Source organism: Syngnathus floridae, chromosome 2 (assembly GCF_059516105.1).
Source record: "Syngnathus floridae isolate MCC-2025c chromosome 2, RoL_Sflo_1.0, whole genome shotgun sequence".
Lineage (NCBI taxonomy): Eukaryota > Metazoa > Chordata > Actinopteri > Syngnathiformes > Syngnathidae > Syngnathus > Syngnathus floridae.
Genome location: NC_142414.1, coordinates 10,429,954 through 10,450,228, shown reverse-complemented (window position 1 = coordinate 10,450,228; position 20,275 = coordinate 10,429,954). Strand labels below are relative to the sequence as shown.

At 39.9% G+C, this 20,275-nt stretch overlaps 1 protein-coding gene across 2 annotated transcripts in view; it reads right to left on the bottom strand.

Moving 5' to 3' along the window:
- The window catches only part of LOC148401646 (gamma-aminobutyric acid receptor subunit gamma-3-like), a 48,193-nt gene that overhangs the window by 15,174 nt on the left and 12,744 nt on the right, over window positions 1-20,275 (bottom strand). For both annotated transcript variants that reach the window (XM_088358582.1, XM_088358574.1), the window contains exons 3-6: window positions 14,538-14,605; window positions 4,326-4,417; window positions 4,064-4,195; window positions 2,865-2,947 (exon numbers count right to left, since the gene is read on the bottom strand). In XM_088358582.1, coding sequence (XP_088214708.1) covers window positions 2,865-2,947; window positions 4,064-4,195; window positions 4,326-4,417; window positions 14,538-14,605 — 375 coding nt within the window. The remainder of the gene's footprint in view (window positions 1-2,864; window positions 2,948-4,063; window positions 4,196-4,325; window positions 4,418-14,537; window positions 14,606-20,275) is intronic.

Genomic DNA, 20,275 nt, shown 5'->3' with positions numbered 1-20,275 from the left:
GTGTGATCATATGACATGCATTTAAAATAACAATGACTAAAATGATCAGGAAGTCAGTGTGGGGCAAGTTACATTTCTACATCCAATTAATTTTTGTATCGCTTGACCACTTTAAGTACGAGAGTGAGGTGGAGCCCTAATTCCGGCAGGGTACACCCTGGTTTGGTCAATCAGACGACATAAGGCTGAACAAGTATTCACACTCACAAAAGACAATTTAGAAACCTTAATTAACCAAATGTGAATGTTTTTGAGATGTGAGAGGATGTTCAAAGAGAGAAAACTCGTACAAGCAAGGAATATATAAAGACCAAACAGGAGGGTCTGACCCAAAATTCAAACCCATCCTTACCTCTCCAGTTCATGTAACAACTTAGTTGGGACTGCACCAGCCTGAGTTGGTGTGGAAAATCCAACTACTTAAGCTCCAAGTCGGAGGCACGCCTAATGCACGCCACAGAAATATATCAAAATAAATCTGCATCTGACAGGAAGGCTGAGCTTGGGTCAGTGAGATGTAACGTGGGGAAATGAGTGACAGCAATAATGAGCTAGAGGAGAGCGAGTCCTTGTTGTACGCTCATTAAGACAATGGCCTTCCATTAGATACAATACAATACATCTTTATTTATATGGCGCTTTCACAAAGGCTTTTGACATAACCAAGCGCTTTACAAAATCATAAAATATCTTTACCATGGAAAATAGCACATAAAACATTGGAAACAATACAAACAAAGCTATCCCTCCCTTGAGGGGAGGAGAGATTCAAAGTGGATCAAAGGCATCTGCTTTCGCTAGGTTTTCAAGATAAACAATTATCTGTTGTCCATTGACAAATAGAGAGACTAAGAGAGGATGGTTCAGGTCTCCTGTCCCATATTGTAGATTAGCTTCGATTTCAAATCATTTCGAGGCACTCCGCGTTGCTCCTATGTCTTTATCCTCAGCTCCAACCAGCCATCGTTCAGCCATGGCATTGCAGACCTTCCAAGAGCGTTGACATATTCCCCCGAACAAAACAGGGCCGTGAATAATGCTGCCCAACACAGCCCCGTGGCCGCCAAATGGCAACAGTCAAATAGTGCAGACATTCCTTCCATCAAAATCAGTGCTACCACACGCATGCTGCTGAGAAGGCGCTACCATCATGCATAGAAATCGATCCATCGAGGGAATGTCACGGCCAAAACGCAGGAACAGTCCACACATTAGACAAAAAAAAAAAAAAAAATCACACCTGACAAAAAAACTACTCAGGACAAAAAAAAAACCACACAAAAAACAGAAAAGAACAGACCTCTGTCAGAGCTCTTGAAGACGCCACTACAGTACCATCTTAGTAGAAAAAAACAAACAAACTATTTTTCTTTTGCTCTAATCCACCAATCTATACCATCCATAGTCATCTATCTATTTATCCATCCAAATGTGAAAGTAAATTCAGCTGCGACTCACAGCAGCTCTGCTTGGCGCTCTTCATTTGAAGACCCAAATTGCGAAATACGTAATCATCACATCATACAATCTAAAATGGTTTCAGATGGAGGGGCAGTTGTCGGCCTACCTTGTAAATATATAAATAAATATATGTAGACCTGCTGGCATGCAAAGTACATAAAATGTCAGTTTCACCGAAAGAAATTACTACAGTTGTGTTGGAAATGTTCATTATCCTATTCCCCGCTGCTAAAAGACAGGCGGAGTAGTACTGAAAGGTGACAGAATGACACATGATCTCTTACCTGGAAGCAAATTAGCTTCTGACCCTCAATCAATGTGCGCTTGGTTGTCATATTGTACAGTACCTAAAGCGAATGAGACCGTTGCCATGTCTGTGAATTGAGGACCTGTATAGATCAGCTCAACGATCACTTGTAATCATTGTTGAAAAAACAAAAAACAAAAAAACAATATAGCATGTATGCATGTGTGTGTCGAGGTGTTTATGGTTACTTCTCTAGAAACAGAGGCTCTGTTGGTCTATGAAAAAAAAAGTGGCAGAGCGAGCAGCTTCTCCAAATGCAATTTCCGTTGTTCTTTAATTACAAGGGAGATCATACGCTGATTTAAAAATCCAGTATTAAGCACAGTTATGAGTTTTCTGTGAAGGAAAGATATAAAACAGAGTCTGGTAGTGATTGAAAAAAAAATTCCAATGGAACATGAGTCAGTCATCTATTCATTTGAACTGCAAACATTTAATTTATGCCTTGATATTAATAAATATGTTTCCGATTTCTTTTACAAAAGATTTGTTCAAGGTCAGGGTTCTTAATTCATATTAATTTGTAATTTTTGCGTGGAAACACCTGCTGCTTGAATTCAGATACACACAGCACAGCTGGTGTTGCCTCAAGTGGTTACCTGAAATTAATTTAATCATATTTGATTCAGCGGGGAGCAACCACCTCCTAAACCACACATCTAAATAAACAGTTGTGCGAGGCTCCAGCATCAAGCACATTACTAGTCGGTTATGGATTTGGAGATACAGCAGCTGCGCTCCTCATTTTGGCTTGCAAAATCATCATCTGCATCTTTTGATCTCTCTTATGACTGTTGCAAGCCACTGGGAGGCAGAACTGTCTGCTACCTTCCCAAACCTTTCCCTGTCTTAAAGGGGGAGTCAACCCTATACAAATTTTTAACCAGACCATTAACCAGAACACTGTGTTTCAACTAGTTGGGCTGCAGAGACAATATTGTTACAATGAAATTTTTGCGGACTTGACTTCCATTTTATCCTATGGATCAATTACATGAGGGTATGGGAAGGTTAGGGGTTACAGACGCCTTGTTACATTCTTATAAACGCAAGTGTCAGCTCATGTGTCTGTGGGCTTGTGACTGTCAGTACTCACAACTGGAAAAGACGAGAGGACACGAGTGCTCGTCCATTGGGAAATTATGGAGCTGCAACTGACACTCAGCGTTGATGGTCATCCTAAAGAGACAGACAGAGAAAAGTAGAAAGACACATCGCTCACTCAAGTCACGTCCTGTTCTTCAGTCAATTGCCTGAAAAGAACTTATTGCCACGCAACGTAATGATGTGAGTTGCCTGACAGCTCTGTGCCATGTAAAATATGCACCAAAGTGGTGCCTCAATCAGAACAGCGAGCAGCCCGCATCCCGCTTTTCTCTGTGGTAAGTGCACATTGCTGACTTCCCAACTTGCAGATTTATTTTCTGCAATAACAGATGTGCCAGAAAGCCCAAATATGGAGCTGAGGTGTGAACAGCTCGCACATTTGTCCCAAAATCTGAAAGAAGCTGGAAAGTGTTGACATTTCACCCACTATGTTATTAACCATCCTCTGTAAACTGTATAATCGAATATATTTGTGGAATAATCTAGGTATAACTTGATCCAGTGCAATAGCAGAATCAAAAACACAACTTTACAAAAAAAATTATTAAAATGGTCAATTTTGATTGGCACCAACAGGCAGCTTTTGATTTAACAATATATTACTTGGGGCATTGCTAGTGTACTAGTTCACATAGCAGAAGCAGGCTCATTTCCAGTCATTGACCCAATCAATATGGTTGACAGGTGATACGTCCAGCGGTGCAATGTCTCACCTCTCACCTCAAATCAACTGGAAAAGACTGTTACAGCAACCCTAAACCAGAATAATAGAATAACATGGACGTTTCAGTGATTCTCTATGCATGCTCGCGATGAGCGTCAGCAAGTAATGGCTCAAAGTGTGAGCGGAATCAGAACCAAAAGAAAAAAGGTATGTGGTCTGGACAAACACTGCCTTTCACACAATTAGCAATATTTGTCAGCTTGAAAGCAAACACTATGAACAAAGTGTCTGAGGAGAATGTATGTTGGATTGACTGTTGTCTTCATTAAATGGAGCAGAACACGCCTCGACTAACAGTCATTCGCACTTGTGTTTGCTATTTACACAAGTTGTCCTTTGAAATCCACAACATATTGATTCAAATAATGGCCTTCAAGTCAGACGTGGACATTCATAATTTAAATGGCACGTCAAGGACAAAAGATTCTAAGGTTAAGACTGTAACCCACACACACAGCTCTCACCTCAGCGTGTAGAGAATTTTTCCATTGTTTCGGATACGGAGCAGCTGATTGGGTGTTGTTATCCAGTGAGAGTCTGCAGTCTTGGAATTCCTGAAGATGGTGTCGGGCAGCCAGATCAAGCCCACCATGTTACTGGGAGACAGAGAGAGAGAGGATACCTCAGACTTCTATGCAAGGTTTGAAGCCAATCAGCCAATTTGCGCCATGACTGAAGGCTTCCAAAAAGCATATGAGATTGTTGACTCAGGCAATAATGGAGTACCTGTTGAGAGTGAGAATCCGCATGTTGCTGCTGTTATAACGTAGGCGTGTATCCACCCAAGTCTGGGCAAAGATGATATCGATTTGGTACTCCTGTGAGAGGGCAAGGTGGAAATCAGAATCTATTTTCTCGCCATTGTAAGATGCATTCACAACAAGCATATTTTTTTCCACTTGCATGTGCTGTTATTAATTACTTTATGGTTCAGGATAGATTTAGAGCCCCGATTCCACCAAGCAGATGGTTTAGTTTTAGAATGGCAGTTGCATTTCCTGAGCTGTACTTTATCACTTTTGGCATGCCAAGTGGAAGATATTATCAGGCCTCATATTATACTTTGATGCATATTTTGAAACACTTTCAAGGTGTTTTAATAAGTTGACCGTGATGTGCTTTCATTAAAATACCATATAGATCAATACATAATGAATACATATATTTTGACAGCATTTTTATTGCAATGGGGGAATTGGCTCCCTTTAGGGCGGATCTGTCTCAAGCAGTAAGCCAGTAGTGATGGCAATATCATTTTGATTCAATACTGTACTGATTCATTTTTCTGCAATTATTGCAGAAGATGTCATTCGCTCAAGGCTTTCATTGAACGAAAGCGACTCAGCTTGTTTACTGGTCATATTTTCTGTGACTTTGACTTAAAAATACAGTGTACTAATTACAAACAGATTTCCTCAAATAGTATTACACACTGACTGGTATCTGACAATCAGACACATTGTCATCACTTGTCTCCCACCAATGATCTTTGGTGAGCCTTGAAGCATGCTAGCAACGATAGTGAAATAGGAAGTGCGGTGCGCTGACTTGTTGCACTGATCGACAAGAAGGGGATTTCTGAGCGACTGTACTTCCTGGGAAAATCCCAACAAGAGAAGGTATTGCAGCCACTGAATTATTCATATGTATTATGCAAAACAATCAAGATCAGTGCTTGGACTTATCTAGGTAAAATCAGGTGGGGGTTCTGGCAAAATTCCCCAGAGGATACGTGCATTTTGAAGCAAACAGGATATAGACACGTGCAGAAAATTAAGGAGTTCAAGACAGTGCATTACTCATGGCTGGACAACAAAGAGACAAAGACTGATTTGGCAGGGGGATGACAAAGAGTGGCTACTGTTGTGTATTCTCAGCAGGGAAATTAAACAGAAAGCAGCAAGTTTATTATCAGGGACATGAATATTTGATGTTCCGCCTTAAAGATTCAGAACATGATCAACTAAATTCCCTTTTGTCTATGATAGTTCTTACACAGCTGGATATTCAGTGTGTGTGTGTGTGTGTGTGTGTGTGTGTGTGTGTGTGTGTGTGTGTGTGTGTGTGTGTGTGTGTGTGTGTTACAGAAACAAACAAACAAAAAACGGCTTACGGGTAACTTTTGAATATAAGATTGGCACTAAAATGTGCCTGTGCTTTGAGCAGCTGATCCGTGTGTGCCGATATAACTCTTTTTCCTGCTGTCTCTCATTTTCTCCACTATTCTTTGACTCTCCTCTGAGAGCTCTTCCTGCCGCGAGCATTCAGCTCCTGCAGTCAGTGACTAATTAACAATTATTCTTGGACAATTTGTAATTGGCAATTATATGTGGTTCTTTCAATTGAATATGAGATGGTTCCTAATACACATCACTTCTATTGACCATTGGTGTTTGATTCTCAGTTTTGCTATTCAGTATGTAATGATGAGGTGCAATATATTAATTTAAAAGAAAATCAGTGATGCAAAACCACTTATTTTGAGCTCTGCATATATGGTGGTAGTGTAACGGTCTGGTGCTGCTTTCCTACTTCAAGACCTACACGACTTGAAATCTACCAGTGTTGCTGAAGTCAAGCAATTCTGCAAGGAATGAATAGTGGGCCAAAATATCTCAACTGAAATGTGAAAGACTCATTGCCAGTAATAGAAAATGCTTGATTTTTGGTGTAGCTGCTGAGGGTGGCCTGAACAGTTATTAGGTTTTGGGGACAAACTCTTTTTTTTTTTTTTTCTGTAAAGCAGCACATGGCTGTAAAGCAGCACATCTTACAATAAATCCAATTTGTCAGAATATTAATGTAGATGTATTCATTGGATGATCTTGTGGTGACATTGTATTGTAATACTGGTGTTACAGGTAAAGGTAAGAGGTGTTCCAAATTATTCTGCTTACCATGACTCACATGTATTGACTAGTTGGAACCAGCACGGTTAGTCACAGGTTTGCATTTCAAGTTCAGCCCTGGTCTTTTCTGTCTGGAGTTCACAAGTTCTTTCTATGCTTGTAAGCATGTCAAGGTCACAGGTGAGAATGTGGAATTACAGAACTTTCCAAGTTCTTCTGCCATTTAAATCGGTATTAAAATATTTAAACCCCATAACTGTTGATTAATTGATTGTGAATTTCAATCAATCAAGGACAATGGCACAATATTTTTACATCATTTATTTTTTAAGAGACCTCCATTAATTGAAATGTAATATTTGGGCTTCATGTACAGCAATGTGTGATAATAAAAGCCACCCTTGAGGCTATATTAATTTTCTGACCTCGGCTATGAGGGCACAATCTTTTTTTATGGTAGAGAGCACAATCTCATATTAGTCAATTTTAAAATACTGGTGGTATCTTCATTGTAATTCCTCCGAGCAAACAGTGACAATAGACTTGCGTGTGCTAAGATAAGCGAAAGCTCTCTTCGGGGATGCAAATACCAGTGTGATAATAATGAAAATTATGTTGACAGCAATGTGCATGTGACTGGAATTAATTAAACTGACTTCAACTGCTAGGGAAAAAAATAGCTCCCCCCTTATCCAAGATCATCATGCTTGCAAGGAGATAGCCTAATATCTTCCAATTCCAATTTATTGCTCAGTCACTTTTTTCCAACTTGCCAAGAAAAACATTTTGTTATTCTACCTCTTTGCAGAGATGCTAGACTGGCAAGCTTTGTCAGTCTGCTTGCAGACTGTCATAAAAAAAAACAAAAAACAGTAAATACAAAAAAACTAGTTTCTAAGAAATGCTTCACCTTGGTCAAATCTATAGTTTTCTTACTAATGCCCGCAAAACCCCAAACCACATTAGAAGATGCGCATTGGTGTAGCAAATAATTTGTATATTTAATCCAACAAGAGGTTTTGCTTAGTGTTTGATTTAGACTGAAAACACGGTTGTCCAAAGCCCTCCTTCCCCCATCTCACCCCCGAGCACAGTCATGCTATTTTTCCTTCAATACAGCTGCCTGTTGCTCAACCGCCTGTCAAACTGATCTCTCTTGAACACAAAATGTACGTCTGTCTATCTATCTATGAGACTTCATCAATCACAGCATATCGGGCAAAACCGCATGTCACTCATGAGTCTCACACGATCATGTACTGTAGACAGGATGGAAGAATAGTCCATGTCTGTGCATGTTTTGTACGCTTCATTATATTTGCTGCCCCCCCACCCGCATACCCCTCACCTCCTGCCCTCCTTCCAGGTCTCCATGGTGATGAAAGCTCCAGTCTCGTGATACTGCAAGTGAGAGTTTCTTTACGCCCATCCTCACAATCATCTAATTTATCATTGCTACCAGGCAGCTGATAACTGCTATTCTGCGATAAATGATCGTTTTGTTGTCAAGCTCCACTCCGTCCAACCTTGCTTTTCATTCTGTCTCATGAAAAAGACTTGTCTTCGATCTGACTTAACCTTTATCCTTGACTGTGAGTGAGAATAAAAGATTTGGCCAGCGGAAATTTAAAAAGAAGAGTTCAGCTATTACCATTACTCATGGCATCTTAAAATAAACACATCACCTACCAACATCCAAGGCTGAACAGTGCTGATACAGATTAGCACTCGATTAAATACAATTACATACAGTAGACATTGGTAAATATTTTTTTTTTCCGTCTTTAGGATTTATCTAATTGGAACATCACATCAATTGCACATGATGAACACGAATGAAAAATTTCCCGTCTTTTACTCCAAAGCAAACAAATATATGCGTTAGTCACATATTGATCTTCAACAATATTGTTCTATAGCAATACAATATCTTTTGTTAGCAATAAATATTTGTATCAAGATACCTAACCACATTAAGCCTCCATAACAAAGCAATGTTCCATTAGTCATTGCGCTGAATCAAAAAAAAAATGGCAACATACAGAGCATACAAATGTTTTTTTTTGTTTTTTTTAAAAACGATTTTAGCGATACACTTCTCTTTTTTTTAATTAAATCGAGCCTTTCTAGCCACACCGACGTGATGCAGTCACACATGAATGATGATCGCAAACTAAAGCAGTCGATAACTCACACCTGCACACCAGGCTTTTGACCCTTATACACACACACACACACACACACACACACACACACACACACACACACACACACACACACACACACACACACGCACACACGCACACACACACACAAACACGCACCCACACACAAATTATGGCACCCTTAGAAAAACTTGAGTTCAATGTGGTGCATCTTATATGATTGATGTCTTGGTTCTACTTGAGCATCAATTATTCATTCATCATTGGTTCTATTTTCTTCTTTAAAAGTAGTGTCAAAGAAAATCACTGCACGCTACTTGGTCACAATTCCTCAGTAAAGAATGTCTGTCTCTTGAGGTCAAATTCTGTGGTCAATTTCACCAACAAAAGTTTCTTTGTTGCCTTCTGGTCTGCTTCACATTCACATAGGCATTTGGAATACTAAAAAAGAGATGGAGTGTAAAGTGATAGGAATTGACAGGGCGCTTGTAAAACAAGCTTTTTTTTTTAAAACACATTTGGCACATCTCTGGTTACAATGACCTTGGTTTCTTGGTGTGGCTGAATGCTCTTTTTGGAGCTTATGTTCAGCACGGTATCACTCCAGGAGAGTTGGAGTAGGGAAGCCACAAAAAAATTGACAAGCATAAGGACGTTGTTGTACAGATAGCTCTTCAAAATGACATGAAATGTGGAGTGGGTACTCAGTGTGCGTATGTCATTTTCTCACCATCAAACCTGTTTGTATAATGGAAGCTGAACATCCGTCCATTTATTTTCAGCACTGTTTATCCTGTTCAGGGTGACAGGGAATGCTGGCCACTTATCCCAGCTCACATCGGGGTAAAGGCCGACCGACTACACCCTGAACTGGTCGCCAGTCGCAGGGTACATGTAGAGATGAAGAACCATTCTCACACACATGCAGACTGCCACTGTGTGGGAATCGATCCCACGCTGCCCACACACAAGTCAGGCATGTCTACACCTACACGCTCAGCGACCTGGAAGCTGAAGAGAACAGCCTTTTTTCTTTTGTTGTTGCAAATATCCTGAATAAAAACTTCGATATTGTAATTTTTGGAGATATAAATAAGGTATTACTGTCATGCAGTTTACGATCTTATCGATAGTATTTGTCGTCCGGGAAGAGCTCAGGGAAAACAAACCAGATTGTCCAGATTCCTGAAGGTTGCACACAATTTTTTTAATCCTGTTAAAAATAGCATGGACAGTGACTTCTTAAATCATGTGTCCGCCGTGTGACACAACAAATCAATACTTTAATTTGTCACCAACTATTTTAAATACCGATTATTAGCTAGATTATAGATTTGTTGTTGCAGCCCTATACAAGGCTAAAGGCGAAATTCATTTTTATAATGATCAGGATGCATCTGGATTTATTGTGGGATGAAACTTCAGGTAAAAATAGCCCTCCTATTTTTATTCAATTTAATCATAGAGATCTGTAGGAACTCAAGTGTCATCCAGAGATTCAAGAGATGCAGCATCACCATGAAATGTCTCGCCTTATAGATAGATAAAGACATTTTTGTAACTGCCACAATTGAATGAACTTGGCTGTATATTTTTAGATTCATCATATTGCGTCACATTTCATAAGACTTTAACAACAGGAAGTGCAGTGAACATTTGAAAGTTAATCTATACAAATGCAATTATATTTTGGTGCGACAAAGGCAAAGGAGAGTGCTGCAAGCACAACAATTAAGCGCTAACGACACTCATCCAGTTGCAGCAAATTAAAAACATGTTTGAGTTACATTTCTCAAATGACAATCTTTGGTTCACTGATTGTATCTTCAAATGAATCTCTGCGAAGAAAACAGCTGAAGGTTGAGCTGCATTGATGGTTTTGAATAACAACTCATTGCCTTCATGCTTGACCCTCTTGCCCCTCTTTCTTTTAATTGTGGAATGATAAATGTGTCCTTATAATCGGAGAGTTGAGCTATTTTCAACCCACTTAGTTTTCCTTTGCAGTGGATGACCTTCATCTCAAAGCTCAATGAGCAAGCATGTCGTATGAAATGACTTTCTGTCTCAATCAGCAAGCTTTGAGCTCCCTCTGACAGCAGCATACAGAAAAACAACAAAGACAATGTCAGGGTGCTGCAAAAAGCTGACAAACGTTCCAGAGTTACATTCATTGTGGTTCAGGCGACACCAGTAGGAAAGAAATGTATGCGAAGCATTGGCAGTTTTACAAGTTGATAAGTGGTGGCAGCTGTCACCTTTACCAAATGTTTTGCCACCCCATTGGTAGTTAATCAACCCATATTAAATGATTTTTTTTTTTTATCATAAACGTTCATTATATTTTCTCCACAGTGTGTATAAAAAGTGTGTTTAGAATCTACCCTTCCCCTATTTTAAAACAATAAAGCATAAATAAATAAATAAATAATAACAATAATAAATAAATAAACATCACATGCAGACATCCTGGTTGCATAGCCGCGGGAGCAAGGCAAGGATTAATAATGGAGAATGATGAAAATCAGTCAACATATTGTCAATTCAAGGACATAATTAGATACATGAGCACGTTGGACAAGTCGGATAAACAGATCCGTAACAAGCGTGAGACTACAGCAGATGGGCAGAACTACAATGCAATCATACTGAGGATTGCATGACTTAATCCTCAAGAAAAGTAACGCAGCGTTTGCCGGAAGGCCCACTGCAGGCTCACAGGGCATCCAGTTTCGTCGCCGCGGGTGGGTGAGGAAGGGATGCCAATGAAGTGGTGGGATCCACGGCAGGGTCGATCATGGGGCATCTCAGCCTTGCAACGCAGAGCTCCGTACACAATAATTATAACAGTTTGAAACTGTTTGAATTGTTCAAGATGTATCCAAACCTATCTCGCTGCTGCTTTGTGGGAAGGGGTGGGCGCTTAATGGTGGTGCAACTGGTCGCTGGTTAGTGGGCTTCCTTTTTTCACTCCCATTAATGTTTAGATGTCTTTAGAAAATAGCTTGACAACAAAAATGTATACTATATGAAGAATGGGATGTTCGAAAGACGTGTACACCTACAACATGACGAGAGTTTGCTCTAGCCACAGATACATGTGTGGCCAGCTGAGTGTGGCTACTTAAAGCACCTCCTTTCCGGATAGGCCATGGAGAGATTAGGCCATTTGCGGACTTCAGGGGAAATATAAATCAAATGAGCCCTTACAGATTTCAATTGAGTAAATAACCACTTCTGCACAACTCAGATTACAAACAGCCCCTAGGAACGCATTGTACTTGTGAATCTTGGTGACTTATGAACGAAAACAGGCAGATGTGACAGAAACAGCACTTTAGCTGGCAATAATCAATTTCAACATTTCATAACTGCCAGAGGCTGGGCTGTGATATAATTTCAAGTTTTTGTTTTCGCTTTTACGGTTTTGGCAACCAAAACTGCAACAAGATGAAATGTTTTTACATAACAATAGCAGTGTTAACTGATGGCTTTCCTTCATTTGCCTCCAGCTAACAATGTGACGTCACGGTGGCATGGGGGTCTATTAAGGGGTCTATTCTGGAACGAACAGACTTTAACAACTTCTGTACAAATGGTCGTTTTGAGTGAACTGGACAATATTTTTTTACCATAAAAACCATATTCTGTTGGTTGCAGTTCTGTTAAATCAAGGTTCCACTATATAATGACAGTGTTAGCCAGTAGAGTATGCAACGGAAGGTGGGGTGATATGGTAGTTTTGAAGTGGTTCTTCATATGAACCAGACAGACTTCAGAGAGACCGAGGTCTGCAAACGAATGACCAATTGGACTCGGGTGAGTCTTAGTCTGACGTGTGCAGTTAAGTGAGGAAAGAGAGCAGAAAAAAATTGACAAAAGTGAAAGACATGCCGAGGCAGACAGAGAGTGGGAGCATTAGAGATAAATCCACTCCAGCAAACTCCCAGGACAGCAGGGGATTTGCATTGTGGTGCCCACTGTTCGCTATCCCTGACAGGGTGCCGCCAATCAGTGCAACATAGAGGAAAAAAATTGGAGGAATGGTGAATCACAATCACTGTGCATGATTGTAAAGGTTTGCGCTCAGTGTAGAGGAGGCTGACCTATAGGCCTACTGATTGGTGTTGAGAACCGCAGAGTGACTCGTGATGATGACACATCACAATACAACGATCATGCAATCGTCAATATAATGTGAGGGGGTACTTAAATGAGAAATGTGGAAAACATCCTCTTGCGCAAAACATAAATAAACATAAACCATAGCAATAATAGTCGATGCTCAATGTTGTGTTGTGGCACAATTTGGTATTACACTGAAGGCAAACATCTGTATCTTTGGACTTACCTGTATATTGTAATATAGCATCAGAAATGAATAAATTTACAATCATAAATTAAACGTGCCTTTTTTTTAAATTCTGAGTTGAAGTCAATTACAGCCTGAAGTGTGGAATGCAGCGACATCACCAGATGGTGGATTTCATCCCTGGTGATACTCTGTCAGGCTTCTACTGTAAATTAATTCCTTGGTTGTTGGTTCTTGGGGCGTTTTTCCTTTAGTATTGTCTTCAGTAAGTGAAATGCATGCTCAGTCGGATTCAGGGAAGGTTACTGACTTGGCTATATATATTTTTTTGCCTTAAACGAAAAAGAAAAACTCTGGGGTTGCTTTTCCAGTGTGCTTGGGGTCATTGTCCTTCTGCATAGTAAAGCGCTGTCCAGTAATTTTTCAGCCTATGAGCAAACATGACCCAAATGTATCCTGTTGCTGTTGTCAGAAATCACATCATCAACAAATACAAGGAAACCAGTTACGTTGGCAGTCATGCATGCTCATGCCATGAAACTAGCATCATCATACAGGGCCATCAATATTAAGACAGTGACACAATTCTCAGGTTTTTGGCTCTACACCACAGTGGATTTGACATAAAACAAAGATGTCCTTTAACTGCAGACTTTCACTCTCAGTCACACTTTGTAAGGGACTAAGAGTAATGGGAGTATTGGCTGCTCAGATGTTTCATGGCCAAGATGCAGTATATATACTATCTAAAAAAAAGATTGAGTTCATTTAATCAGGCTTCAGAATGTGCATCTGAAGCTACAATTATCTTTTTCCTCAGCTTTTAATGTTCTCAGTGAGTTGTCCATTTAATTGCTAAACCGAGCTGCAGGGATCCAGCTAGAATAATGGCCAGTTGGCAACCCATTACTCTTTCACTGTGCAAATAACAGCAATCTAATAAACATGAAAACGGTATGCTTGTTCTGCAACTTTGTTCCACTTACGGTTTATTTACCAAGTATTTACTATATCATGTAAGTAAATTAATCAATTGGCACTGTCTACAGAAATTTTAGGCTTTGCAATGTCTATTAAAATACAAGTGTAATAGACCAAGGCCATTTACTAAGTTACAGGTTAACTTATTGCACTCAGTGTGGGAGCCTCTAAGGCCTCCAAAAATCAAAGCAAAGCAATAAGTAATGTTGGAGGAAAATATATAAAAGGGAATTCAAGGACTTTAAAAAGCCCTTACCCTCAATAGGCACTTTACCAAATTTTGCCAGTCCATCCTCCATCTTTTGTTCAAGTTTAAATGATTTACTTTAATAACTAGGAGGACACACGCTTCACTGTAGCCAAGGGTAGAATCAAATCCAAGTTGCGGCGTCATACAAAATATTATCCAGCCACCATCAGCAGCATCCTAAAGCTGAAGACACGTTCTCTTTGTGGCAAATGGCTTACATGTTTTGCCATGCATCACAGTGTGATGTCACGACAGAGGTTTCATAATTCATAATAAAAAAAACATTCAAAGCTCATGACAGTTTCATGAGACGTAAACAGAGAAGTTCATTGGCAATGACACATCGGCAGAAAAGAAGATCAGGAAAGTGCTTGAACTCACCATATCGATGGATGAAACAGGGCCAATGCTGTTGACATATATGCCCACATCAATGACTGTTGGCTTCACTGAAAGAGTCAAGAGTAATCAAAAGTGAGTAAAATCTGCATTAAAATATTGTCAAATAATATTATACATAATATTACATTACATCATATTACAGTACTATAGTATGACTTTGGAATGGGGGAAGCCAGACAGTGTACTCTGAAAAACCTACGCAATGGAAGTTTTGGACAGGCGTGCCACCAGGGGTGGCCATTATAAATTTAGTGGTCAGCACACAGACACTGGCCATAATAGAATATATTAGCGTTAGTTATGTTTTTCATTCCAACTTTCAATTAAAAAGCAGTTATTTTGTTTAAAATGAATATACAGGGTTGTTGTGGCCATCTGGAATTTCAGGAAAATGTATGGATTTTCCAAAAATGGCCAGGAGGGTTGAAGCAGATGTGTGTGTCCCAGTTGACGAATAAATTTCGGCTAGGGGCCACTCTCCACAATTACAGCTCCCTTGCCGCCTATCGCTTATACGCAGCGGAAAATAACTTTTTTCAGTTTTGGTATACAGTTTTGGTGTACACCTTAAGAATTTAGGTGTTCCTATCTGGCAACTCCAATGAATTCTTTCCGGAACGTGCTCATTGTTTTGGACTGTGAGACAGATATAGTACTAACCACAATGCCATTTTGCTGACAATGTCCACACACACACAAACACACACGCATGCACGCATAAAAAACACAATGTGAATGTGATTGAGAGTCCATTTGTTAGTTACTTAGCAGGCTCCTTTCTGGTTAATGAATGATGACATACAGATGCAACGTCCTATTATATATTAAAACTTACATTGGTGTATCAGCACATTTACTTGGATTCGTGACAATATTTTTCCCCTATTTATCTCATGCGCCATCACACTACAATGTGTTGTTTCCATTGCATTTGCATTTTTTGTGTAATCTGTGACATAGCGAAACATTTTGCTGATGCCTCAAAATATTGCAAAGCCTGTCTGCAAAATATGCTAGAAAAACCAGACAAGGGAACACCACTGATATGGTGTAAAATCTTGCTGATGGACAGCCTCAATTTCATAAAAAATTCAGTCTTTAACAGGTTGGTAAAAGTGACTAATTTGAATAACTTACCTTTAAATAAAAATCTGACAAGTGTGAATTATTTTGTGACAAGCAAACTTGCCCCCCACTAGCTGCATCTGGTTACTATTGTTTGTAGAAGAGCAAAGTAGAGCGCAAAACCTCCAGCCAGGGCCTGCATTGACTCATTAAACATTTAATTAAGACAAGTGCTTGTAAATAATTGTGTAAATATACCATTAATGGAAGAAATTAAAGTGACTCAAGAAAGGAATAATGCATAGGAGGTTAAATCTTTCAGTCTTGCAGGGCTATTAACCTGCGAAATCTCCCACAAAAAATAGCACTGTACATTAATGTGCATTTTCTTTTCTACTGAGGCGATTGGAACTTTCCAGGCAATAATTATGAGAGGGAGGGAAAAAAAAGAAATCAGTTTCATATTTTTTGGGGCAAGGACATATTTTTGTTTTTTGGTGCCTACATACAAAGTACCTGGACTGGCTCCTATAATCCCCAATCATCATTTGTGTCAATTTCAGCAAAGGACTTCAGAGTGGATTCATCATTTCCTAGTGGGGTACGTATTTCTCGTAAAATTGTTCCTAAATAGTTATTGCAGAAGACTTTATTGTCCATTGCTTTATGCATTGGCCAAAACTGGGCAGAACCGTCAAGCTCCCAGGCCTCTGGTACTTGAAGAATACGTTAAACACCCCTGTTTTTCACCATGAATGTGACCTACTAACTGTAAAATTCAGTTGAGTTTTTTTCTTTGTTTCACAAGAGGGGAAGTAAAAATAAACAACTGTTGCTGTGTGGAAAATGACGCAGTGTTATCCCAGTGGAGCGGAAAAGATGCGAAGGTAACCTCGTGAGACTGAGTATTAATGCGGTCTGAATGGTAAACTATAGCAAATGTTCAATGATGTTTAAGCGTCTATATGACAGTAAAAGTGGCGAGATCATTCATTTGTTGGATACTAAATTTTGAGAATGATTTTGAGGAAATTTCAAGAATTTTCTCCAATTCACACGTTTTAGTTGACGATAAACATTAGTCATTTAACATGAGTTTAAATATGATGGGATAATTTTGCACATGCACACATCTCCATTGTCAAGCGAAGGTAGCTTCCAGGATTGACTGCAGGTTAGAAAGGGTAGAAATTATGCTTGGTGATGCTACGCATAAGCAAATAAAGATGCAGGCGAGCTACGAAAGCAGACCGCAATTAGTACCTCAAAGATACTTTGACACAGCAGCCAAATCAATTAAGGAAGTCAAACAGTCTCCATGTAATCTAACGAGTGAAATTAAAAATTACATCAATCCATGACAATATTAATTTCAGTAATTTGTCATACTTTTCAATATTCTAGAGTTCTGTATTTCCCCTAATTATGCAAGAATTCACAAGTCTAAGAGGTCATTCTACATAACAGATTCTAGGGTGTGTTCATGCGTGTGGATCAGAGCGTTGAGCCTCTAAGAACCTGCTGTGCTGGACATGCGTTGGTGGATGCCTGCTGGGAGGCTTGGTTCCATTCCAGGAATGTGTCACGCTCCACCAACTGTCCAATTAGGGATAACAATTCACTTGCAAAAGGGACTTTGCTACATGTCTACCTTTCAGTTTGTGCCACTCCTCAGTTGTCATTCACATTTGCAAGTCTGTTGGTAAAAATAGGGGACGTATTCTTGATGTTTGGCCACATTACAGATTCAGGACTTTTGTGTTATGTGTGTTTTAAAAAGACACAACACCTGATTTGGACTTGATCAGATTTGAACTTGATCAATTGGAGACTTTTTGGATGCATAAAATGGAAGCACCAATGCACTGAACACCTACTGTGGTAGACCGGGTATTTTACCAGACCTTGAAAAGAATTCACTTCACAACATCCCCGAATTACGGCTATTTTCTTTTGGAGTTTTGTTGGCCGCTCCCACACTCTTTAACCTTCTAATGAAGACAAGTACAGCAGTGGGCAACAAGTTCCTATTCAGGCTCACAATAAAATCTTGATTTTTCACTTGGGGTATTCTGGCACCCTCAGGTTACAGGACAATATATCATCAGCAACTTTTCCAAATGATACAATCATACTTAAAATGTATTTATGACTAAAAGCAAAGTGCAGATTGTGGTCATTGTAGTCTGAAGCTCAATCCCACCTGAATAGCCTTTTACAAAGTAATACAGAAAGGAGACTATAGACAGGGTCTGAAACCTGTCTCTGCAGAGCTTCTTTGACATCTCATTCATGAGAACAAAAGGGAAAACATGAAGAACAAAGTACAGCATGAACTGAGTTGCATGGATCAAACAACTTCCACTAATGGGAGTAGCAGATCCATAGAGGCCAGGTGAATTCATCACCCTCCTCTTCATTTTTCTCATCTTCCTCCCAATCTTGCTTTGGAGAAGAAAAATAGCTGGCCCCTTTTGTATTACAAAATTACCCTGAGCGCCTCCATTAAGAAGAAAGAGCATTCATACCAGCTCGGTCCGTGACAAGTACATTACGCATTGTGAGCATAGATCCCAGCTGACCACGCAGCTCCACTCGGGGAGAGCGACAGATATCAGTGAGCCAAATGTTGCCCTCAAGATTAGTCTCACATCTTTGGTAACCCTTTGAAAAAATTGAGTGCTGTGTTTGCAGAAGTCCAGGATGAATTATTTTGTCTCTGTGGTCTTCAGAGTGAGGTTGTGCTCTTGACTCCTCACCGACAGTCTCTCAATTGACTTGTCTCCCACTAAGATGAGCCTGACTACAGTGGTATTGTTGGTGAATTTGAAAATGGACTTGGCGAGAGAATGGTGTGCAGTTGTAAGTGTACAGTGAGTAAAGGACTCACGACACATCCTTGTTGGGAGCCAGTGCTGAGTGTTATAGTGGGGGAATGGTGTCCAAATTTGACGGTTTATGGGCGGTCTGTTAAGAATGAAGATACGCAGGGGATGTGCGCCATTGTCTGTCTCGACTCCACTGACCTTGCTTGGTAATCAAATTAATCAAATGAAACAGAACACACCCATCACATTACTATGCTACGCGCCAGATTTATTGTTACTACCACAGAGGGATCAGACAGAGAAGGCCCCAAGTACATGATGCCCTCATCAGGAGGGTGACTCAAGGAGCTATGGGTCAGAAGTCATAACCTCTTACAAGGGATTAAAAGGGGGGGGATGAAGGAATTCTGAAGGAAGTTATATTCAAGGGACATACATTTATGCTGCCATCTAGATGCATAAAAAGGACACAACTGTAGTGCTGTTTTTATAATCACTTTCACTTTCATTTATTGATAATGATGAGTGGGTTTGTGAGTATGTATGGAAATACAAAAGGTGGTGGATGATTGCAAAAGGAAGCACCCGACAGATGCGAGACGATGCGACTGCACAACCAAAAGTGAATCTTCACCGGAATGGCCCCACGGAGATAAGACAAAACAACTCCTTATTTGGTAACGCAGCTGGGCCTCCTTGCAAACCGGCCTCACACACAACTCACCAGCGTCTGGTAACAACAGAACACACACAGACACGCCCATTTGATGAATTGTATAAGGCTCTCTCAGTGATAGGCATCCTTTGTTACTCTGCTTCGTTACCGTCTTGATTAGGGATGATGTGACCTGGAGCTTTGTTTGGAAATTGGCTTGCTGTATGCTATATTAGACTACTTGTTCGGAATAAATACTTTGTCGTGTCGCTGATGCGATAAAGCGAACCCGTGATGATGTACTGCTAACGTTAAGAACTAACGGTGACTTAATATTACAGCCAAACTGGCTTGCGTAGCATTATTAAAAGCATCCATCCATCCATCCAAACATTATATATATCATATATTTCTAGTTTACAGCGTCCTCAGTGTTGGTGATTCAGCTGCAGTAAGTTGATCATTTGCTCACTTACACTGTGCAAACTAGTACACTCAATAACACAGAATAAATACGGTTCACCATTTGTTTAATTACAAATATACCTCTAAAAAAGCATACGTATTTTAAGACAATAGAATTTTTTCTATTTTATATTGTTACTGTCTAAAATGTCATAAATATCACATAGCCTATTATATTTGACGCGACACGGCTCCTCTTTGCAGGGGCATGGGGACTTTTTGCCTCGGACAGCCTCCTAATTCATCCTCAGACTTGTCAATATTTTCTAGCAGCTGTAATGCCTCCTATACTCTATAATGTTTTTTATAGCTCATGATGACAAGTAGCGTTTCAATGCAGCCGCCGGTTATGTAAACCTGGTGGCGCCCTCCCATCGCAATGTGCGTAAGATGAATAAAGTCAACAAATTGACGGGCGCTCGGTATTTCAAAGAATAATGACTCAAAACCATTTTTATATTACCATAAAGTGCACTATAGGAATGAAATATTTACAGAAAATCAAGAGACCAGGTCAATCTATACTGTATGCGCAGCGTAATAACACATAAAAGTTGGGAAAAACGTCAAAACGACGGCAAGGTAGTTCAAGTATTAAATATGGTGCAATGACAGTATCTCATGAAGATATCCCTGTGGGGAAGAGTGATCCGTGCGTAACAGAAGCATTGGCACTGCTCTTGGCCGGTGTGGACACAGACAGC